At 40.0% G+C, this 25,783-nt stretch overlaps 1 protein-coding gene across 1 annotated transcript in view; it reads left to right on the forward strand.

Moving 5' to 3' along the window:
* Positions 1-24,391, forward strand: part of LOC135834313 (serine protease snake-like) — a 46,502-nt gene extending 22,111 nt beyond the window's left edge. The window contains exons 6-7 of the mRNA XM_065348167.1: positions 21,676-21,839; positions 21,936-24,391. Of these exons, the coding sequence (XP_065204239.1) occupies positions 21,676-21,839; positions 21,936-22,142 (371 nt within the window). The 3' untranslated portion in view covers positions 22,143-24,391. The remainder of the gene's footprint in view (positions 1-21,675; positions 21,840-21,935) is intronic.
* The last annotated feature ends 1,392 nt before the right edge of the window (positions 24,392-25,783 follow it).

Below are 25,783 nucleotides of genomic sequence, written 5' to 3' on the forward strand. Positions count from 1 at the left end.
TCCCCATGAAGTCAATCTTTACGGAATTCATTTGGGTAGGCGACGGTATAGCGCATTTCCTAAAAAGAGGAGACACGCCATTACCTGTAGCGGTGCCACCATATTTACGTGATCAATTACCAATTGAAGAATTATACAGACGTATAGAGAAAACGGAATTCCCCGAAGGAGAGAAATTCGTTCTATCAGCTCTGCAATTCGAATTGAATCACTCACCTCAACCTTATGACAAAATAAAGAAAAGTCTAAACAAACTCTTAGATCTACTAGTCAAAGATAAAGGGGCGGAATTGATTATATTAATCTTCCCAATAGTAAAACCCTGCATTCCAGGTGACCCCAAAAGCATTGGCGTTAAACTAGATCGATATATCGAATACCGTAAAATATTCCAAAACGCGGCGGACGACCAAATTGTAATATTCTGGAAAGAACCGCCCATGTATTATTTGCAGACGCAAAAATTGATAACGGCCTCCGGTGTCGAAGCGATTGGCGTCATGGCAGATAAAAACCAACGAGTAATTCCTTGTGAACGAAAGTTCAAATTCGAAAAGGATAGGAACAAGTACTACCCTGCTATACCTACGTACCGTGTGATTTACGACATGGCTTGTACAGGTATATACAGACTATTCGAAGAATGGAAACGAGTACGTTTAAGCAGAAACGCGCTCAAATCTCCATACGACGAAGTACAAAAGATTCTCCAACAACGTCCGCAACCTCCGTACACGTACATGGCTCCGCCTGAACAGCAACCTAAGCAGGAGGAAGACATAAAGGACGAACCATTAAAAGGTAGTCAGGTCGTCGAACCTAGAAAGAAAACCTTATTCATGGAATATCGAACCTCGTGCAATAATCCCAATTGCCAACGAGATCCAACGTGTTGCATGTTACCGGAAGAATATTATGAAACATTCACGGACAAGTACACCCGTCCTGCTCAGTTAACAGAACTTGACGACGACGGGCTAGTACAAGAAAATCAAACTAAGAAATCCATAAGAGAGATGGATGTCAAATGTTTGATAATGGAGGATCCAGAACTCGTACTAGACGAGTTTCCGGAACTTGATTACTCTCCAACTCCGTTTGAAGTCTTGAACATTCACCATAGAGCGAAAGATCGAAGACCAATCGGAGATTTTGGAGTTAAAAATGCAATAATCAAGAAACCTCCCAAAGACAGATTACTCAGATTGTTGACAAGGGATGGCATTAAGACATTCCCGTGTAATAGTGATACGACTACAACACGTGTAAAATTCATGAGAGGTTTACCTACCGACAAGAAATGGAGACATCATGCACTTCGAAAACGAATAATTAAAGAAGCTCGAGCACTCGAAGCGATTGACAACGCACACCTTGATGAAACTCAGCTGAAAGAAAAAGCTAAACCATTAGTGGTAAACGAAGGTACCGATGACCCAACTTGCGTCGTTCCAATCACAGTAGGTGATAAGATCGTCGCCATTCAGTTGGACTCGGGAGCACTTCCCAATGTTATCTCAAGGAATGTGCTGAAACAACTTAAGTTGAAAGTGCCACATGCAGTACGCGAAATCGCTATGGATCGCATCGTGCAGCTACGTATGGCCAACAATGCAATTGAACGAGCGTCACAAATTCTGGCCGAAATCACATTTAATTTTGGTCCAAAGGAATTTGTAGTACCATTCTACATAATGGACACCATTGGCAACACTTTCATATTGGGAAGAGTAGCCATGGAGCATTTGGATCTACACTTACATTTCCGCCAGAGATGCGTAAGTCACGAACCTAAGGATGACGATCATTTTACAATTGCATTTATAAACCCAGATGTGTATAAAGATGCGCTCTCTTTATTTAAGATTGAGCAAATCCCTGAGCACACTACTATAACTATTGATCTCATGGCCACAAGCATGTCTACAAGAGACAAGCTAAAAGAGCCTGAAGAAGACCGAATCAAAGCAGTTCGTATTATGCAGAAAAATCTCATCGAAGATTTAGCTGAAATACGAGAGCTTGGCATTGCACCTCAAAAGGAGGTAGACGATGCCATGCACAAGATCAATGCTTATCAAGACATATTTAGTCTGAATCCGGGATGTTACAAAGGTGAAAAAGTACATTTCAACTTTATCCCCGGTGAGGGGCACCTAGCAGTGCCACGAGGTGAAAAATATAGACCTCCAGCTCGGTTAAAACAAGCCCTCGATATGACGACTCAAAAGATGTTAGATTTGCGAATAATTCGGCCATCTCGTTCAGTTTTTATAAATACACTCGCACCCGTCATTAAAAAGAATGGCGATATACGACTGTGTTTGGCAGCTGACGAGTTGAACAACTTTTTACAATGCGTACTAACTGAACCCGCTACAATCGATAGCGTAATATTCAGTGGTTCACCTGATGGTCTATTTTGTACGCTGGACTTTACGTCCGGATTCTGGCAATTAGAGCTAGATGAAGAATCGAAAAAGTATACAGCGTTCATAATAAACGGCCAAGTATACGAATTTAACAGACTACCGTACGGATTGAAGATCTCGAGCGGTGAGTTTGTTCATATGATAAACCAAGTGCTAAAGGACGAAGAAGGCATCTCCAAGTTTGTGGATGACGTCAAAGTCTCTGGTACTACGTTCAAAGAAACACTTGATAGACTACTCAGTGTATTCGAAAAAATAAGACGGGCTGGATTAAAACTGAATCCGACCAAAACCCACTTTTTCAAGAGGCGTACAGACCACTTGGGGTTCGTCTTATCCAAAGAAAACATTGACAAACAGGACCTTAAAAAGGAAAAATTCCTGAAATTTGAGAAAGACCATATGAAACATGGCAAATTCGTACTTAAAAACAACAAAGAAGTGTTAGCTCTTGTTGGGAACACCGTGCTGTACAAGCCGTTTATTCCCCGATACATGCAAATCCTGAGCCCAATATACGAACTGACAAAGGGCGACGACCCTATAGTCTGGACGGATGCTCAACAGAAGGCCTTCGACATACTCAAATCGGAGTACTTGAAGGAATTCACGTTGAAACAACCTCCACGTGAGGGCGACTTATTCTTGGATACGCATTATACAGACGATGCAATGAATGCAGTTCTCTTCTACAAGGAAGATGAACAAAAGCAAATCATTATGTTCATTTCTGTTGGCTTCAAGGAGCACCAGAAAAACTTTACGCTGTATGACAAAGAAATGCTAACACTCTACTCAGTCATTAAAAAGATTTGGATGTGGATTTTCAGCAGGAGAGTCCACGTGCGCGCCAATTTGCTCCCAATTTACAAAGAATTTGAGAGTCTGGCGAAAACGCACCGAAAAGCTGCAAAATGGGTTACAACTATATGCAATTTCGATCTAATCTATGACATGAAGTTATCCAATAAAGCTTTATACGACATTAAAGCACCAGAACTGGTAGTTGGAAATATCGTCATAGAAGAGCTAACAGAGCTCGATCTATTGATGATTAACCAAGTGGTACCCAGGTTCACGAAAGGTTTTCACAAGGAAGACAATCATGAACTAACAGGTGCCAGTAAAAAGACCGCTCTACCACCTCTGGATTGCAAATTTATGGACGAAAACGTACCCAGATTGTTCGACCTACTATCCAATATAGAAGACGAACAAGCTAGAGATAAACATTGCAAAAAGATAATGGATGTCTTAGAAGAAGACGTACCAGCAAATAATAAGAAGCAACAGGGTACATCACTTCGTAAAAAACAAATTTATGACATAATGTACACACGCGATGGTAAGAAACGTCTGATGAAAATTTTGCCAGACAAATCGCAAGTACCATATTTACCTGATCGATTATTGTATGACACTGTCGACTACCTACACTGTGCCTATGGGCATACTGGGGCAAATCGATTAGACATGATTTTTAGACAACTATACTACCATCCTAGTTCACTCGCGTATATACGCGATATTACAAACACCTGCATTATATGCAAAGTGAACAAGAACTACGCGAAGCACAAAGTCCTGGAATACGCTCAAATAGAGGCGTACGCCATTGGCGACGTGCTATCGGTAGACATATATGGACCAGTTCCAGCATTAAAGAACGATCCAAAATACTTGCTAGTTGCAAAAGAAATCTTTACCAGTCGTGTCTGGCTTCGAGACATGCACAGGATTCAAAAGAAAGTAGTTTGCAACGCAATGGAATCAATTTTATTTGAAATTGAAATCCACGATGTCAAGATCAAGAAAGTGATCACTGACAACGGTACGCAATTTATTTCCGATTCCTGGTACAATTTGCTGGAAAAATGCGAGATCAAAGTTGCACACACGACAGCTTACAACCCTCAAAGTTCTTCAGTGGAACGAACAATGAGAGTAATAGGCGATAAGTTACGTGTCAAACTCAACGAAGTTTATGATCCATATCGCACTCATCTTGGTTGGAGTAAATTCGTTGGAGAAATCCAGAACGAAATAAATAACACACCAACGTCGTTTGGTTTCAAGCCCAACGAGGCTTGGTTCATACCAGACACGACAATTCCAGGTTTTCCTACTGAAATTAGAACTTTCAACTTCCGAGATGCGTTAGCACGATTACATGATCAAAATGAAAACAACCAAATTCCATCAATAACCATTGAGGAATGTCGAAGCCGTGAACTCAAGATATTTGACGTCCCGTCGAACGAACAGGAAGTCTTTATCGACAACAATTGCTATGCCAGAGTTACAGCCGACGGCGCCTGTTCCAAAAACGGCTCACCCGAAGCTATTGCTGGAATAGGAATTTGTTTCAAACCGGGTTCAACTGCTAACATATCTGACAGGATTGTGAGCACAGAATTCCAGGTTACGAACAATTATGCCGAGTTAATGGCAATAATTATTGCGCTAGAAATATTACGAGATAACGGTGTGAAGAAGATAAAGTTGTTATCAGACTCGAATTACGTAATCAAAGCGCTAACGAACACATGCTCGATATGGAAAACCAACAATTGGAAAAACTCCCGAAATAAGCCAGTTCACCATGCTGAACTATTTCAACGTATTCTTGCTATCAGGCAAGAGCTCGAAGATGTAGAATTTCAGCACGTATACGCACGCAAAGTAGAATACACTAACATTATAGCTGATATGTTAGCCAAAAAAGCTGTGTATACGAGTGAATGGCAAGAAGACAGAAGCGGAAATTTGACTGATCGCCAAGCTGTTGAAGCATTTATTAGAGAAAAAAGACGTCAAAAGCGTATTGAAGAAGAATATTGCTTCAACAAAACGCACGTTGATCCTACATATTTGCAACCTGGCGATATGGTTCTGATTACCAACCACAAACAGTCAAGTTTCGAAAAACGAACAGCTGCGAAACTCTATCAAAAGAAACATGGACCTTTTATAGTAATAAAATGGTCAGGTTTCAACAGTTACCTTCTGAAACCTACAGATGGAACAACTGTAGATAGAATTTCGAACATAAGACAGTTAACGCTATTCCTAACTAGTAAAAACATCGAAGACATGGAAAAAAGCGACTGTCTCAAATCTCTACTAGACCAGCGTTCTATTGAAGAAAAAATCAAAGAATTTTTGTTCAAAGCTCGCGAAGCAATGTCTGACAGCGAGGAAGACGTTGACGACCCGCCAACTCGTGCACCGCAAGGTGTCGGTATTAATGAGCGTGACATTGCAGAAGCATCACCTGCTATTTTACGACAGCTTGAAAATACAGCACGCGACATTCGAGCACAACAAAGAGCTGAAAAACGCGATCAAGCTAGTACGCCAACAATTACTGAAACTGCAGTAAATGGTGAAGTGCCAACTGAACAACAGTCTACGGAATCAACATCCTTTGATTTACGAGAGGAAATTGATCCAAATGACTCAGCTCAGAATACCAGTGTCACTAAGGAAACTCCAACGAGTGCAGAGGATCAACCAGAATCCTCAGCCTCAACTGGGGCATCCGCAGCCACACCCAAACAAAGTGCACAACTTGCTCCTTCTAACAAGAAGCCGCGAGGTCGACCTCCAAAGACGCCCAAAATTGTGACAAACGCCGCAGAGCCGCAACCTTCAACGTCGCAATCTCAAACAGGAGATTTGACGACAGAAGGAAGCGCACAACCGGCAAAAGATCCAAATAAATTGACTAAATCTCAAAGGAAATCTGAGAGAATCAAGGCACGCCTAATGCGTATGGGTCAAGAACCACCAAGAACCTATGATTTCCATCAGATTGTTCCGTATCATTACTCAGAAAAAAGTCTATATAAAAGTTACTTTATTGAAGACTCAGAACTTTCGCTCACAGAAGACTTACAAGAAGTTTTTACTGTGGAACCGAGAAACTTAGAGATCAATAAAGTCACAGTTGAGATTAATCCTGAGGAAAATGAAATTAACATTTTCATTTCTCTCCCACCAGAATATAAACTGGAAGGGGAAATCATAAAGGTTGAAATTCCACCTCAGTGTGAAATACCTAGAAATGAAAATGCAATTGCTCAATTCTTAAAGAGTACAATTACCAACGCCATGAATGGCTGGTTACTTAATAAAATCTGAAATTAGTCAATTTATTTTGTAAAATCGTAACTGGAAATTTTGAACACTATAACCAGATAGTGACCAAAATACGCCACAGACCAGGATTCGCCGAAATCCAAGTCACAATGTAAATTTATTTTGATTGGCAAAATTTCAAACAGGAAATTAAAACAGTCAGAATGAATCACAAATACGAGAAAAAGTTTTAAATTTCAAATAATTTGACTAGAAGACACAACCAAACATACGTAAACGCGGACTGGGGCATTTCAAATGATCAATTTCGAAAATAATTAGATTTTTGAATAATCACAAATCACGTAAGCTCCAGTACAAGTCTCAACAAGTTAAAATTCGGTAGAAGACTGAAATTTAACTACAATATTGGCTGAGTTTGGAGTTTTTCAAAGTTGAAATTCGGTAAAAAACTGAAATCCAACTTTGAGAATCACTAGACACGTAAATATTCCACAAGGGAATAACCACGTAACAGCCAATACTCGGTTTAGATAGCTAAAAACGCAAAATTTGAGTAAAATCTCAGATTTTTGAAAAATAACGCTATTCAAAGCGTTACGCGTTACGTTACGGGCAAAAAACGTGAGCCACCGCATCCGCATGTACTCAGACGGAATAACACCGGCGAAAATGTGCTCTTATCACGATTTCATCACTTCGAAGGAAAGTTTGATCGAATTAGAAGTTGTTCTTAGCAAAATTGCGATCTTTTTGAATAATTGAAGCTATTTTGAGGTTCATTAACGTATTAAATTACTGTTCATCGATTTCTACAGTGCCAGCTGTATTGAAACGAGTAAGTAAACCTCCAATTACGTAGTATTCAGTTCAAACTAACATCGAACAATTTCAATTATCTCGCTTCAACTTTTTAACAGAAAAATGGAAGCCCAACCGAACGTGGTTCATCATGAGCACAATATATCGACGCAACGCATTCGTCAAACATGTCGGATTAGAAAAATCAACGGCGAAATCTTCAGAAAATGTTACGTTAGAAATAACAACGGTAATGAAACGCCGAAATGGATTCAATTGTCCTACCTGGAATGGTGGGATAATCTCACGGAAAATACCAACCACTATCAGGTATATATTTTTCGTTAACACTCTGAATAATCATCGCTGTTAATGAAACTAACCAATGACATGTGATTTATTTGTTCAAACAAGGAGTAATTAGTACGGTAACGGCGGCGCAGAAACTCCAGCGAATCAACGTATTTGCGGGTGAATCAGCGCACCAGATTACGACGAATGAAACACATAAAAGATGTGATCATCGTCGTGATAAATCTTAATTTACCTTACTAATTTGCATTTTCGTACTTGTCTTTCATACCTTAAATATAGATGTATTATATACTGCTTGCTTCAATTAGTCATTCACACTCTCATTGCACAGCTTAACATTGCATACTTCGCCGAAAGTAAACAATGTACGCTCTCACACAGCTTAATTACACGCAAATGAACAAATGGATACTTCGTAGGAAGTAACCTAACGTTCAATATATGCCTCACATAATTAACAACTCAACCGCTTGAGAGTATTTTAATCAAACTCGATACTAATATCGTTCTCAATCGATTATTTAGCGCTCAAGAAAAATGGAAGCTGCAATTAAGCAATGATGAAGGCTGAAATGAAAAATACATCGAATAACTACAAATACAAATTCAGGTAACAACTCGAAGTTTATTTGTATACTAAATTATTCGATGATAAAAGCAAGCAACGTGAATATTACACATCAACGGTAAAGTGAATCTCTACAATGAATTCATCACATTCGGTTTTTGTTTCAAAATAGTTAGCAACAAGCTACGTGAGTTGAAAATTACTCTAATAAGAGTTGATTTCAAACTTATAATTAGATTTTGAAAGTTAGCATTACATCTACGATCAATTCACCGGCGAGTGGAATGATTCTAACGTGGATGAGCTACGAAGATGAAACCGAACGTTGATGCAAAATTTTCTTTATGGTAAAATAAAATATCACGTAAGTACCAATTACATACTTCAATGTAAGTAAGTAATGAGTACCAGACGATCTCTCAGAGTACAGATTGTTCAGATAGTGTTTATTTCCAAATCATAAAATGAGCTACGTAGACGAAACCGAACGCTACAGTAATTATCTTTCAGAATAATGATCGCTGAGTAAAAACTGCGTACTTCAACGTAAGTAAAACAGTAGGTACTTGGTGATTTGGTTTCAAACGCTAATTCTCCAGTTTAGTATTTTGAAAAATATTCCAAAGTGAGTAAAATTCAAAATTACAAATTAGCAGCGAACCAAATCAAATCATTCATAACTAGCGAATAATTTAGCCAACTCAGATACGCAAATGAAAGATAATTTTAACGAACGTTCATTAGCAGAATACCTACGGTCAATTTACCGGTGAGTAAAGTGATTGTAGCTAGGAAGAGCTACGTAGACGTAACCGGTCTCAATTAATAATGATTTTGCGAAATAAATTAGCTAGGAGAAGCCACGTAGAAAATACCGATGGTCTCTTAGTTTAAAATTTCAAAAACAGCTAAAAGAGCTACGAAACTGAAACCGATTATACTAAGACCAAATAATAGTACTAAATCAACCTAGATTTATGAATAATTAGCAGTAATAATTTATTCAGAAATTATGATCGCTAATAACGTTCACGTATTTTCATACAGATTCCAGATCGTATACGAAGGGCGAGCAAATTTTATCGTAGTATAAAATACCGCCAGCGGTACAAATGGAATATAGCAACGTTGCCAGACGTAGCATTTAGAAGTAGAAAATACAGGTACAGTGACTAATTATGTAGTCGTTTAGAATTTCCAGCATCAGTGTTAAGTAATACAATGTTTATTTTTCTCGGTGAAACAACTACGAGTATGATGAAAATAAGCAGATTTTCACAACAGAAAGTAGCAGTTGAAAAGTAATCGGTGAAATTGAATTCGAATTGGAGTAAACATATAATTTGGCAACTCTATTCAGAAAGTGACCTTTGGAACTATTCGTACAGGTAAAACTTAGTTAGTATACTGAGATTCATGTACAAATCCATATGCCCTTTCTTAACACTGCAACTCAAAATTCGAAAAAACAAAATCACGAAAACGCAATTTTCTAACGCAGACAAGTTCGAAATGTTTTTCGAAATAATAGATTTTGAAATTCATTTTTCACATACATATGCCCTCATGTTTGCGAGAAAATTAGATTCGTGCATTGCAAAGCGTTTTCGAGGCAATGAGAAATTTTTGAAATTAATTAAGAGCCCAAAATAAATAAAATTTTGTTGACTCGAAATCATTTCAAATCTCAAAATGTAATTTTGAAAATTCCAAACGTGAATAAAATGACCGAAATAATAGATTTTGGATATTTTTTCACGAAATTTTTGCAATACAGTAAAAGACTGTGACGCAAATCTCTTCGAACAAATACCTGAAAAAGACATAAATAAAAACCACAGGAGTAGTAATATTTAATTGATGACAAATAAAAATTTGAATAATTAGAATTTCGAGGTGATAATAACAAAAACCACCAGCACGCAAATTTCTACCATCGAATCCGATAAAAGATTGGAATCGATGATGAAATCTGACGCAATAATTTCGAGACAAAGAAAAACGTGCAGTTAGCAAAAGGCAGATGTTTTCTTTCAACGAAAAGAAAGCGACGTGACTCGTAGTGATAGCAAAATGGCTGACAGGCCGTTAAAAAATTCGATTTAATTGCGACGTAGTGTATCATAACAATAAAGACCGCCGAACTGCGCATTTAGGCGCACATTTTGACAAACCCGTTCCAGGAAAATCGGCGCCGTCTGATATTTTCTGCTTAGAACATTCTAGAAGGTTATAGTCAAAACCTGCTGTTCGAGCGCATCGCTACCAACACAACACCGAGTTCGACCAATCCCGTTCGCCGCCGCCGAGTAGCGAAGTGGGGGAAAGACTCGGCAGTTGGAAGCAACGACGAACCTGATCCAACTATCGAAATCATTATTTCGTTTCACGTGCTACCGAGTACATGCCTTTGCTCTTGCTATATGTTTTGCTAATGCGTTTTTGAATCTTCGTATTCTGTTTTCGCGTCTTATTTTCGCGTTGCTATCGTAAGTAATTGTTACTTATTTCGAGTATAATATTTTCATTTCTCGTTTCAAATTTTTGAATATTTGTCATCAACTCCTGTGGTAAGTACAAACTCGTACGATTATTATGCTTTCAATATACTAAGCAGTGTTAACGTAAAAGACAATAGGCCCACCATGCCGATTTGTTTTCGAATAATTATTCAATATTTATTTTTTCGCTAAACCGGTATTGCCTTACAACTTCGTCTAACACCTCGTCGCATTTCTGTTCACAGTGATGGCAGAATCTACGCATCTCGCATGCGATAAATGCGGTTTGGTGATTACATCACACGGCAAACAATATGGAGGGGATAAAAAAGTTCCCGAATCAATCTACATAACCAAATGCCAGCATCTTTACCATAAAAGCTGCATCATGAAAGCGATCAAAGACTCCGAACTCCGAGATCCTGCCGGCGTGCAGTTGACTCGGTGTACACATATCGGTTGTGAACGAGACGTGAAGGAGAACATCTGCTACAAGGTAGAGGTAACTCGTATTCAGATCTCAACACCTGAACCTACGGGAGCAGCAACCGGCGAGTTGCAAGCTCTACGTAGGGAAATCGCTCAGCTGCATACCGACAAAGAACTACAACAAGATTTGTCCGAAGACATGTACAAGAAAATGTCAGATTTCGAGGTACAATTAACTGATGCTAATAATATGATCGCGAGTTTAAAAGCTCAATTGGAAACTACTACGGCGAAATACGAGGCACTTCGTAAAGCCAAAATGTCATCGCTATTCCCGAGCTCCACAGCGATAGCCAGTCACTTGAACCAGCAATCTGCAACCAGCTCGAATGCGACGACGCCAGCTTCGCTGCCGGCGGTTACGGCCACCTTACCGACGAATACGACGCCGATTTCGACGACCACTGCACCTACCGCGGCGACAAACGAGCTCTGCCAGGGGTTTGTACCGTCACCGTTCCCGCCACCACCTCCGGTCAACAACGGTACACCAGAGGTCACGCCGAAAGTTCCAAAGCCGTCAAAAAACGCGGAAAGAGGTATCCCCGCGCCCACGCCGGTGGACGCAGGGATACCTCAAACAAACGCCGCTACCGCGAGCAACCTTACGCAAGGCCTCCACCGCCCGCCGCCCGGTTTTCCGACCATAACAGGCGCCGCAGCGAACGCCGCGACGAACGCTACGACGAACGCCGCGATGACCGCTACGACGAACGCTACGACAACCGGTACTACGATGAATACGAGCACCATCACGACGAACGCCGCTATGACAACCGCCCCACGGACACTCGCTCACGTCGAGGACGCGGCCGACGGGGCGCTCATTAGTTTCAAAATCCCGTTCGTACAACCGGGTACAGCGCCGACTGTACCGGATGCAAGTTCACACTCGCCAATCTCATCTTACTGGAATTTCCCGCAGAAGAAAGATACAGAATACTGGGGAAGATCACTCGCTCAAAGTGGCGAGCAGTCGAACTCCAGTATGCCTGACACCGCCAACGTGCAGAATTCCGTTGATCCGAACGCGAATTTGCATGCTGAAAACCAAGCGGAAAGTGCTCAACCAACGGCGAACCAGTCTCCGGCGGTCGTACCGAAGAAGAAGAAGCGGGCAAAACCTGGAAAACAGTCAAACACGAAATCAAATCGAGACACCTTTGACGCACGATACCCCGAGGTAACGCATGAGGTGCTAGCGCCGTTCTATCCAACGAACGCTTACCCGCAACACTTTGCGGTGTGCGGTTTAAAAATCGGAGAAGCGAAACCGGTTATGGCGCTGTTCGCATACAAATATTGGATTGTAGGCGACATCCATGCCCATGGTATCATGCATGCGATTACAGAAGGCAAACCATATCATGACAACATAGATAAACGCATGTATAAGCGTGACATGAAAATTTCGGAATTAATTGAATTAATCGTCGAATTAAAACAAATTCCGAAAAATCTCATGATATCCATTGGAACATATGACATCTTCGCATTTACGCCACCGAATACCTTCGACTTAAATTTCCGGAAACTCATCGAAGTTTTAGGAGATAAAAAAGTCGAACAGGTAATCATGTTGCCTCCGAACGCAAGCGGCCGACTGCACAACAACACGTTCCGGCAAATTACACAAACATTCTCGTACAATTGGGGAACTGGAAAATTCCAGTATATGGTTGCGAGCCACTTACTCAACGATTTGAACCTAGAATTGGCATCAGTGGACGAGCTTGGCCCGAAATATACGAAAGCTACATACCAAAAAGTAGCAAACTGTATCGCAGCCGTATTTATTCCGGAACCAGTCATCGAAAAAAGCAATTCAACCGCCGAGTTGAATAACGCTAATAGCGCTGCATCATCACCTGCAACGCCGCCAACATCAAAAGCGAAGCTTGATACGAACGTCGATTCGCAACAAACTTCCGCACCAGTGATGCCGCAGTTCAATCTGCCCAAATCGTCGTTCCAGCAGAGCCCGAATGACATCGTAACCGACACCCTGTCACCATCCTACGTAAACCCGCAGTTGCAGCAGGCAACAGCGAATTACCTGGGAAATAAAGCAGTGGGTACGCCGCCATACCCCAAAGTGGGTACAGCGACACCTGGATGTCATCCGCTAGATCCGCGAAACCAAAAGGCGAAATCAACAACTTCAACGAAAGTTGAGATTTCACCATACAGTGGCTTGCACCTAACAAATGTAGGTTTTTCTGACGACGAACAGAAACCGCTTACTGATAAGGAGGTGATCGAACGCGCCAAAGTCCTCACTAAAATTCAAGCCGATGTAAAAGCTAGTAAAGCGAAAGAGCAGGAGCGACTAGCCGCAGATGCCAAATCGCGCGAATCGCTGAAGGAAAAAATGGAGTGGAAAAAAGAAGCCGACAATGCGAAAGTTGGCATCTCCTCGTCGAAGGAGAAACCAGCTCGCAATGTTTCTGAACAATCCGGGAACTCGTCGGAAGATTCAAGAAACAAGTCTAAGCAAAGCTCGTCTAAAACTCCATCCCACGCAACCTCCAAAGCAAGAGAACGCTCCCGCTCAGAGCACCGATCGTCAAATAAATCAAAAGATCGCAAGGTAAAGTCGGGAGATGAGTCATCCGTACTCAACACCGGTCCTAAACCTAAACCGACTACTGATAACGACAAATACATTGGGTTCATGGTAAAAACTCCACCATCGGGTAAACCTCCTACCGAAACGGAGCGACGAATGTACGAGATATTCGGCAATACCGAGGGTGTACCTGAACCTACCGACTCAACGACCTCTGCTTCTGCATCGGAAAGCGACACAACGAAAGTCGTTAAGTCAAAACCGCGCAAGTCACGCAGCTCGATAAAAACTAAGCTCTCGCCACCGCAAACGTTACTGACGTACATTCCGAGACAGCAACGTGCAAAGCAGTTGCGGGTAAACGCAGCGCTTAAGCGCGACTTAGTCCTCAAAAAGGTATTCGGTAAACAGTCGCAACCGAAGGTGCAAACTGAAGCTGAACATCCTGCGACGGAAGGAACAGTCGGCACTCAGCCAAAGGTACTCGTGCCGAAGCTTGATTTAACAGAATCAACGCCGCATGAGAAACCAGTGAAAACGGTCGACTTAACCGAATCAGCGGAATCTGATAAACCGCTCAAAACTATCGATCTCACCAAGACGGTAGATCCTTCCGCCGAGGAGGAACTACCTCGAGGAGCGCAGTCAATCGAACAGCGCACTCTAACAAAGGTTGATACAGCGGTACAGGATACGACTCTAACTCTACATTCCGTCGAGAATGATGAGTTTACTACCATCCGACAAGTAGTAACCACCGTAGTTACTACTGAAGCGATTGAAACTACCGAGCCGGCTCATCTCGTTGGTACTTATGATCTGACTAATGAGAGTCCTCGCAACGACGAAGAATCTCAACAGCCAGTATCACCACGCACCGAAGCAGCGCTCCTCGACGAAGGAGTACAGCAAACGGGTGTACCGGCAATTGAACCTTCAAACGACGATGAAGGTGAAGACGACGAGGAGGATGAAGAAGACGAAGATCTTTAAACCAACTCGCGTTTTCTTTGTAAATAGTTAATAATTTTTTATCATTATCATTTCTCGTTCTCTTATATTTGCCAAAACTCACTGTCGTAGTAGTAATAAGCAGTTTTGTACAATTTTGATATCAGAATACAAGATTTTGAATCAATGTATCTCATTTACTTTGTCGATATTATTTTGATTACAGCAACAATGAATATTCAAGAACGCTGGTGTGCTTTCAATGATATTTATTATATACTGCGCTTTATTGACAGATTAGTGCACGCATTCACAGTAACGTATGCCCTATCTGAAAAAACTGCGCACATGAGCATTAAACGTCATAATCAAGATGACTGTTTCTATGTATCTACAACAACACGCTCAATCGAACTCGATAAAGAATATTTCATTTTATGGTTCGCACTGCTGTTACTCTACGCAGACTTAATTTGGCAAATTTACAACATTGAAAGCTCACAATCGTCGAATTGTTGAAACTTTCAATACATCAACTTTCGAACTTCTCTAACAGGAGTTGATCGAAAAATAGAATTATATCCCAATCGTCGAATTGGTGGTCTTTTCTCTATGTTACAAACTCGTCGTAGTTTGTTGAGTTTTTTACTGCCAATTCTAATACTTTATATTTTTTCAACAGCATCGAAAAAATGGTTTGCGTATCGAAAATGCCAGTAGGGCATTCGTTCCGAAAGCCGTCGTTGGACGTGTTACACGAGCCAGTCCGAGGCAACGAAGTTCCAGTCCGACCATGGCCAATTATTCCACCGTGGCACCCAGAGTTGAGACGTTTACTCGCACCGAACGATGACACCGTCGAGCGTCGTCAAAGGTTCCAGCCGAATATTCTCACTCGCCGGCCGCCAACTCCGGAAGTAACCGACATTATCACGGTAATGCCAAGCGGTGAAGAGCGGCGATATTATGAGATCACCCGCAATGCCAACGACGAGCCGCAACTTCAACCAATCCTGGGACTGGCACATGCGACCGATCAGCGACAAATCGCCTGGACTCAGGTCCATCGACGACCAACGGTGCGTCCCCTCAACCGCTATGATTCCATCGTCGATGAGATACTCCAGTCGCGGTATGAGCCCGAGCTGAACACAGAATTCAATCGTCTACCGCTCAACGAAGCGCCGACGGCACACCCGTTCACGATCCTATTGGAACGAGTCACCGCGCCGCTTACTTACGTCGATGACATTCGAATTGCACCGCAATGACCAATTTTTTCGATACTACCATTGTAAATTTTTTCTTTGTAAATAATCTTTTTTTTTTTTTTTGTTTTTTGCATTTTGTATTTTCTTTGTTAAATCTGCCTGCGTGCAGATATTTCAAAGTTTTTCTTGTTTTTTGTATTTTTTATCATTCTCATCATGACTGTTATGTAAATATCATGTTAAAATTACTTTTTCTTTTGTTTTCAAACTACATACCTACGTGTATGAATGTTTTGATATTTGTATTTTTTTTTGTTTTGCACGTACTTTTAGAAAACTTAATTTTACGTGATTGATGTATCACGGTGATAATATGTTTGTTCCTTTTATTTGTATTAATTTTCTTTTGTAACATTTCGTATTATTTCTTGTTTGAATTTTCACCCAGTGATGTGTTTGTCACCTTAATTTGTTAGTTGTTTTGTATTTTTTTTTTTCTTACTCTTTTATGTTCTAGTATTAATTTTCGTTAATTTGTACATAGTTCCTACAAGCTGTTACTACCTCGTCGAAGGTAGAAACGACTTTATTATTAGTAACATCTTTGTTTGCATTTTCGAAGAGTTTTTTGCTTTATATTTTCTCTCTTGTGTTTTGCAAACCCTTAATGCGATATCGTCGTATATTGCAACCAGTTAAGCGTGATGAATACTCGGCGAAGTAATCTCACGTGAACACCAATCGTTGAATTGGTATTCCATACCCCGTGCAAACTCGAAGAATTGATTCGCTAGAATCGATTGTCACGCAGTCTGATATTTTACCACCTCAGGATAAGATGGCGCATGAATCGACAAACAGGTTGATACTGTAAGCCGCAAAGTCTCTTTGAACGATATATGCAACACAACAGGTGTAGCAAGTTTAAAGAGCACTCTTTTTGTCCTGGTTGACATAGGATGCGTCATCGAACGCAACCATTTATTTATTTATTGGACCGCAGCCCTCAACAAGCAACAACGGGTCAGTTGAATGCGCATTATCCGACATTCAGGTTGGAAATGTAAGTCGCTCGCTCTCACAAGAACATTAAAATAAGAGGTACTCTGCCAAGGCACGAATCGGATATGCGATACCTATCGAGCCTCTCTCTTTCTAGAGTCTTAGATTGAGGCGAGCTCACGCTATCCGAACGTGACCTAAAATGAAGAATTATCACGCTTCCCGTCCAACCGAGACGGCGCGAGTTCCACTGGACAGAGTTCCGATGGCTCCGTGAATAATTCCAATTTCGTACGTAACGCAAGAACGTTACAAATGTTCAGAGAGCTAAATGAATTACCGCGATGGTATTCGGGATTACCGCGGTGTAGTCCCTTTAAAAGATAAACTGACTTTCCTCTCAAATAAAACGATCAGTTGCAAAGCGCCTTCTCCGACATTCAGGTTGGAAATGTAAGCCGCAAGTCTCCTAGAAGAACATTAATTTAATAGGTACTCTGCCCTGGTATCGCAGGATATAAAGAAGCGACGGATTCGCGTTGTTTTCCTCGTGTTTTGTTGATACCTAAAACGACAACAGGTGCTCTGCCTGGGTAATACCGAAGTGGCTGTTAAAATCCTGCACGATTTTTTCGGAAACTTTGGGCCATTACCAAAAAGACAACAGGTACTCTGCCTGGGTAAACACCCACTATTTTTTCAACGCTGGGTGTTATTACCAAAAAATGACAGATAGTATCTCCACGAGGTGATACAATGTTCAGGGAGCACAATTACCGCGATGGTAATTAGAACTACCGCGGTGTAGTTCTCACACGATAAACTGATCGAGTCTTTCGAGCCATAGGAAAACAATCGTCGAATCGTATCTGAAAGCTCATTTCGGCCTTGTCACCTTGCTTGTAATGACAACCAGTTGAAGTATGCGCTTTAATCGACTATCAGGTCGGATTTTGTAAGCCGCTCGTAACACCTCCACTAGGAGCATATTAATAATTGGTTCTCTGCCACGGTACATCTATGCGCCAAGATGTTGAGAACTTGGGACATGTCTCCACCAAATCGCGAGATATTGGGGAGACTAGTGCTCAGGACTTCTTCACCGGCTGTGTAGATGATATTACCGAAAATAGACTGTAACACACCAGGTGTTATATTGGTATGCTCGGAGAGCTTATTTTTACCGTGTTGGTAAATGCAACTACCGCCGAGTAGATGCAAGGTATTATTCGAACTGGTTCACAATTACAGCAAGTTCAAAATTGGTAAATTAGTGGTCGAGGTTTACGAACCCATAACGCCCTGAAAAAAGGACATGCTATTTATTGGTCCTCTGCCATGGAGGCATACCATGCCGACACCCTGCGCTACTGCAGCTTGTTCGAGAGCACGGTATTGCCATCTCCATTGCCAATGAAAAGAACCGCCTGCTAGGGCGATTGTTACCTTGATCATTGGCGATGTGAGCCAAAAATGAACTGTAACACACAAGGTGTTATAAGCGCATGTTTAAATCAGGTAGACCGCTGATCAGCAATCTTGGTCGTTGAACCAATTGAAACCCATACAAGGACATGCACCATAATCGGTTCTCTGCCACGGTATCTCCCTCACTTGGGAGGCGAAGATTACCGAAAAAGAACAGAACACGTGACTATTCGTTGAACAATCGTTGAATTGTATTCGGCGACCACGTGACATGGAAGTAACATACAAGATGTTGCAAGTATGTTCGAATGGGATGCTGACACCTAGGGAATTGAGAGGAACTTGGTAGCATGGTTTACGAACCATTTTTAAGAGCCGCATAAGAACATATTAATAATTGGTACTCTGCCACGGTACGCACCCCGTATCTGGAAGAAATCAGGCATGGTCCTGGAGGATTCCGCGGGTGATGACGTTACCGAAAAGGACAGGTACGCTGCCTGATAATGCCATGACTTGCACGGAACCGGTTACGGGTTCCAGCATGAGATGTAGCGATGACTACCTTTCTGCAAGTCATGACACACACGAAACCGATGACACAGCTTCAATTAAGGAAACCAGTTTCTTTCCGAAGTTGGTGTTGTTCGAGCTTTCGTGTTATCAAAAATGCCAATTTTAACACAATTAAAGTGTTATAATATGTTCAGACGGACAACGCTGCAAGAAGGATATACTATAATCACAGGTTTCCCAGCCTGCGAATCCTCTGCGAGAATTGCAGAAATCGCTGTGTCATTATTTTGCATATCGATAATCGCGATCCGGCAGGCACGTGCCATTTTTCGCATTATCAACCTCAAAAAATGACAGATTTTTTGCAGATGTCGCAGCGAGTGATTTTGAAAAATGGAAGTAACATATAAGATGTTACAATCGTATATCCAAAGCAGCGAAACTACCAAGCACAAAATTGAAATATAGAATACCATTCTTTGATTATTACGCGGTACCACCCATACATGAACCTGTTGCTGGGCCTTGATGGTCGATTAATTTATTTTCTCTTGTCTAAGTTATTCTTTACCGTATGCCTCTGCCATTCTCATCGTAGAAACGCAGGGGGGCAGGGGGACAGCTCCGCTGCCACGTACATGCATAGTATATCATGTTTTTATCCGTGCTTTTCTCCGCTGGTTACGCCATCGAGCAAACCTCAGAGGGGCATATGTGATATACTACTATGCCGTACGTGGTATGTATAGGGCTCGCCCACATGGTAACACTGCGTTGCACTAAGGCAACACTGCGTTGTATTCTCGTCAGCTAGCCATACGAGCCAAGCGACGAGAGTACAGAACGCCAGTAATGTATCCGAGTGCACGCGGGTATGTTATTCACGGTTAATGGGTTAATGCAGTCATTTAAGTATAAGTTTTACTCTCGAGTGTTAAGTGTTATATTTAGTGCTTTAGTTTTAGTTAGTTGTTAGTGAAACCAATTAATAGACGAGAAGGAGTGATGATCTACTCGTCGCCACTCTGGGTAAGTACTTGCACATATCAGTGTGAATAAGTTAGATCTCCTTGCCAGAGGAGATCACTTATCCAAACCTACACCACAGTGTGTAACACCAACGTGTGTATATTTAGTTTAAGAAAGTGTCTTGTTAACGTACATAAATACATAGAATATGTAATTATGTAAAACCTGTAACGTGTTGTTAATATTGCACACATTAAATATTATTCTCGTGTATAACTTGTTATTATTTATGGTGTGTATGATCATATGTTAAGAGTGTAAAAGCAACCATTTCCTACTCACGCCCTAGCCGAGCATGTGAGGTATTCCGGTGAGTATTTAGTAGAAATACTCTAAGGGATATTTCTTGGAAACAACACAATAGCAACCACCATCGTAAGTCACATTACGAATCATGCTTTAAGTCATTTTACCCTCTTACAGAGCATAACACACAATTCGATCTTTATCTGCCCAAGTTCATATCCACGCCTTCTGGAGCAAATTAAAAATTCTGGAGAAATTGAAAAATCGCACTGGAGGCTCCAGAATGGTGGGAACTGGCGGAATTCGGCCTCAGGGGGTTTGTTGTGTTCAAAGTACAGCAATTCGCTCAAATTTCGAAGATTTCCTCTCAAACCGTCAAACTTTGATTTTTTTGGATTTCTTATTATGAAAAAAGCTGAAAAAAAACTGGTAAAAAAAACAACTCTTGAGGTGTCTCCTCCAGAATCGGCTCAAATGTGGATAAGCTCGTTAAACAGGTCGATCATAACACACAACTCGATTTTTAGCTGCCCAACTTCATATCGACACCTTCTGGAGCAAATTAAAAATTCTGGAGAAATTGAAAAATCGCGCTGGAGGCTCCAGAATGGTTGGAAATGGCGAAATTCGCCCTTGTGTGGTTAGTCCATGACAAAATACTGCGATTCGCGCAAATTTCGAAAAGATTCTCGCAAACGGGAAATTTTTGATTTTTGAATATTTTTATTTTGAAAAATTGAAAAAAAGCTTGTCAAAAAACCACTCTTACTCTTGAGGTGTCTCCTCCAGAATCGGCTCAAATGTGGATAAGCTCGTTAAACAGGTCGATCATAACACACAACTCGATTTTTAGCTGCCCAACTTCATATCGACACCTTCTGGAGCAAATTAAAAATTCTGGAGAAATTGAAAAATCGCGCTGGAGGCTCCAGAATGGTTGGAAATGGCGAAATTCGCCCTTGTGGGGTTAGTCCATGACAAAATACTGCGATTCGCGCAAATTTCGAAAAGATTCTCGCAAACGGGAAATTTTTGATTTTTGAATATTTTTATTTTGAAAAATTGAAAAAAAGCTTGTCAAAAAACCACTCTTACTCTTGAGGTGTCTCCTCCAGAATCGGCTCAAATGTGGATAAGCTCGTTAAACAGGTCGATCATAACACACAACTCGATTTTTAGCTGCCCAACTTCATATCGACACCTTCTGGAGCAAATTCAAAATTCTGGAGAAATTTAAAAATCGCGCTGGAGGCTCCAGAATGACTGCAGATTGCGAAATTTGGATTTTGGGGGGGTTATTATCAGTTTAAGGATTTATTTTGAACATTTTTACTGATCAAGTACGTATTTTTTTTAAAAAAAGCATAAATCGCCAAAAACAGTCAATTTTGGATTTTCAAAAATTCGCCAAAAATCGAAAAATGAACTTAATCGCGGTCCCGTTCAAATCGGAGGCGGATACTTCAAGAGGTTTCCTTGTTAGCAGTTTTGTAACATAGATTTTTTCATTTCATAGCCGAAGCTTTCAGCAATAGGTTACTGAAAGCGACTATAAACGTAGTCGATCATGAAAATTGCAGAACTTCATTTGAAGGCACTACTCGCAAGTTGGCGCGTGGTTACGATTCAGAAGCCATGATTTGTGCTGGAGATGTAGACACGGGCAGGGATGTATGCACGGTAATTGAATCGTAAATATTTGTAGACTATAGTTACACATGCAAAATGATTAAAAAGGGCGTTGTAATTATGTACTAATTATTCATATATGTACAGGGTGACGGTGGAGGACCGCTACAGATCTCGATATCAAAACAACCTGGCATGTGGAATATTATAGGAGTGTCATCTTTCGGCCCTAGTATTTGCGGAAATCACGAAGATCCGTCAGTTTATACTAAAGTGTCACACTATCTGCTTTGGATCCGGAGTATAGTTTGGCCTCAGTGGCGTAGCCAGGGCGTATATGGAGCGGGGTTTTAGTTGTTAGAGAAAGGTCCAATTTTTTCCGTGATGAGAGAATATGTACATACATAAAAGAACAATGTTTTTTTTTTTTTTTTTCTAGGAAGAGATTCATTATTTAAGCTTCAGAATTTCAGATTTTGAACGATTTTCTTTTAGAAATTTCAGGTTTGGAAAAGAAAAGTAAAAAGGCCAAAACAAATTGAGGGCAAAATCTATCGAAATATCGTGTTTTGAGAAGTAAAAAACAGTTTTTTAATGTGAGCAGTTTATTTTTGGATTTACATGCACATTTTTTTTGATTTCGAATACCTAATAAATTATGATGTTTTTTACAAGAAGTCAATTTCGTAATTTCATTCGACATTTTCAAGAGTTAGGTAGCTCTATCTTGAACAGGTGCAGAAATTTAGAAATAGAAAAACTGTACTCAGCTAGAGCAAAGTGAGAGCAAAATATTTCAAAAATGTGCTATCAAGTTTCAAAAAAGTCGCTAAATACTTAAGTCTCTTTCTTAAGACTGAAAATTTTAAAATAGGCACCTAGGAATAGCTAAAATAAACAAAAAATGTAACATTTGAGAATTTAAGTAGCCAGAAGATATGAATGGGATACGAATTGATCGTAGTTCATAGCTATTGACTTATTATTACCTATTTATTCATTACTGTACCCACCTACTTATATGGTTTGTCATAATATTATGCATGTGCAATGGAGAAATTTTAGCAGCGATCCTGCGCCCATGGGGGGGTCTCGACCCCCTAACCCCCCCCCCGGCTACGCCTCTGTTTGGCCTTGACAGTTGACAGCGGCCATTTTATACGTGATTTCAAACAAATATAACTACAGCAATTCACCTACAGAATGTTTCGAGAATCCGACTAATTAATGACTATAGAAGATGACTTTCACGAACTGGTTTTCAGAACAGTGTCCGTTTGATGAATTTCTCAACAAGTTGAAAAACTTTGAAAGTAGGTACCCTTCTTATGTTTCCATAGTCGATGAAATTAGGAAAAAATTGCCTTTTGTCTCGCGTGTTGAAAAACCAGAACTTTCCTATGGTGATTTGGATTCGAAAATACATCAAAACCCGACAAAAACTCACACACATCTCAAAAAAAAAACAAAAACAAAAAAAATGCAAAAAAAATTGTTGAAATTGAGAAAAACTGACTAAAACAGGAAGCAGAGGAAAGATCGAAATCTGGAGAGAAAAAAATTAGTCAAAGAATAGTGTTTAAAAATACCTCCCTGTTGTCTCCTTTCAAAATCAAAATCACTACTCTCTAAAACTCTAAAAATAAAATTCGAGAGCGAAATTTAAAACGAAAAAACATCTCCAAAAATTAGAGAAATTCTGCTACCTAAAATTTTAAAAGTTGAAAAAAAAATCACGAGGATCCCAGAATGCAAATTTGATCAAAAGTAGGAAAACTCCTCCAAAAAAATTAGAGTAAAAAGCACTAAAATTTAATGAAAAAAAAAACATGGTGAAAATTGAAAAAACAAAGCACTCGCGAAAATTCACATAAAATCTATGATAATTCAAAAAGAATGACGCGAGGAAAAAAATCAACAAAGCACCAAAAAAAATCGAAATGAAACCATCAAGTCTCAAAAGTCCAAAACGAATTCTCAAAAACTCAAAAAAAAAAACTGTAAAACGGGAAATTCCACAAAAATTTGCCCGGAAAAATTGGGAGAAATTGTTATAAACATTACGAAAATTAGGCAGAAAAGCGAATCAATAAGATTCAACGCAAAATCGTGGAAATGACAAAAATTGAAAACTCTCGAAAATTCAGTTAATGAAAAATCATTGAAAATTTAGAACTGAGAACTCACGAGAATTAAAAGTAGTTATATGACTTCAGAAAAAAATTAAAAACAATTTCGAGAAAAATCCTCGAAAAAAAAATGTTTGAAGAGAGAGGAAATCCGGAGGACCTTTCCCCATTACTCGTAGAGAAGGGGAAAGCAGAGAAGAATCAACGAATAAAAGATTATCAAGATGAAAAAAAAAAAATACACCACAAAAGGTGAAAAATGTAAGCGAATAAATCACTAGTTTTTTTAAATCACCAGACTCGAAAAAAGTAACTCTGAACATGACAAAAAAATTAATCAAAATTAAGGCACGATTTTTGTAAATAGGTATAATTGGCTACGTTAGATATTAGTAGAATTATTTATGCTAAAAAATATGTCTTAAGAATGCCATTTATGTGAAATAAAATTGCGAGTAAATTTCGTGAAACGTTTTCGTTATTTAATTTGTTGTTTCACGATGAAAATCGATACGATCGATCTATGTAGGTATGTATGTAGTTTGAATTCAACCAAAATTCGAAGAAATCAGTTACAAATTTTTCCTTGAAAAGAAAAATACGATTTTTCTTCGTGAGAACTTTAATTCAAACAATTTAACAGAATGTTCGAAATTACGTTTAAAAAATGAGAATAAAAAATTAGGAAATGAAAAAATAATTATGTAGATTGTAGAGTGAAAAAAAGTTTTTTAAAATCGAAGAACAAAAAACTTGCTTACGAAGCAATATAAAAAATTAGTTATCAGAGCTTTTTGAACCGAACAACGTTCTCAAAATTCTGAATATTATGCAAAAAAAATGTTGAAAATAATGTAAAAATCGCGTATACATTGTAATCGTTCATTTACTTCGTAATTACTCGTAATTCGTCGTATTATCGAGATACAGTGTATAGCTTACATTTCCGAGAAGTCAACAAACATCTCCGATGACTTTTCGATTTTCTATTCGAATTCTCCGCGATTCTACTCGAGTATTATTACCGTTTTGCGTTTTCCGTTCGCATTATGGCGATTTTCCTTCGTTTTATTTTATTGTACATTTTGTATTAGTGTAAATATGTTCGAATACATTTTTTATTTCGAATTGTGCACCGTATTTCAATAGGTTATGGGCTACAGACGCGCTAAACTGTGCCTATTTGAGATAAAAACGCGCTAATCGTGATGTATTTCGTTCCGTTCGTTATCTAATTCGTATTCGAAGGTTCATGTGCGGTTGTATTATTCGAAAATTAGATCGCAGTCGTTAGCTGTTGATATCTAATCGCGCGTTATCATTCGACGTACAGATTGTGGATCGCAGTTGTGAGCTGTTGAAATCCATATTCGCCTAATTGTATCATGGATTATATCAAGGGTATAAAGCCTCTGTCCTGTTCCAGTGATTGGCCGTCATGGAAAGATAAAGTGCTCGACGTACTCGCCCTATTTAATGCCGTGGACATCGTCGAAGGTAAATCAACCTGCCCAGATGAACCAAAAACGACCGATACCGCCACCGACGCAGCCGAAAGACGTAAGTTGATTGCAACATGGCAAAAATCTTCTCATCAAGCGAAAATAATCATTTCCCAAACCGTTTCCGAAGAGCTACACAGTCGAATCGCTGGTAGACTATCCGCGCGCGAAGCATGGCAAGTGCTTACGAAGGAATTCGACGACAAGGCAGAAGACCAAATATTCCGCGAATGCCTGAATTTCTTTAGTACCGAGTGGAATGATTACGAAGATGCGCCCTCTGTTGTTGCTCGAATCAAAAATCAACACCGTGAATTTCGAGCTGGTCTGGAAAATCGCAAAATCGAGACAGTCGATAAGCTGT

Source organism: Planococcus citri, chromosome 2 (assembly GCF_950023065.1).
Source record: "Planococcus citri chromosome 2, ihPlaCitr1.1, whole genome shotgun sequence".
Taxonomy (NCBI): Eukaryota; Metazoa; Arthropoda; class Insecta; order Hemiptera; family Pseudococcidae; genus Planococcus; species Planococcus citri.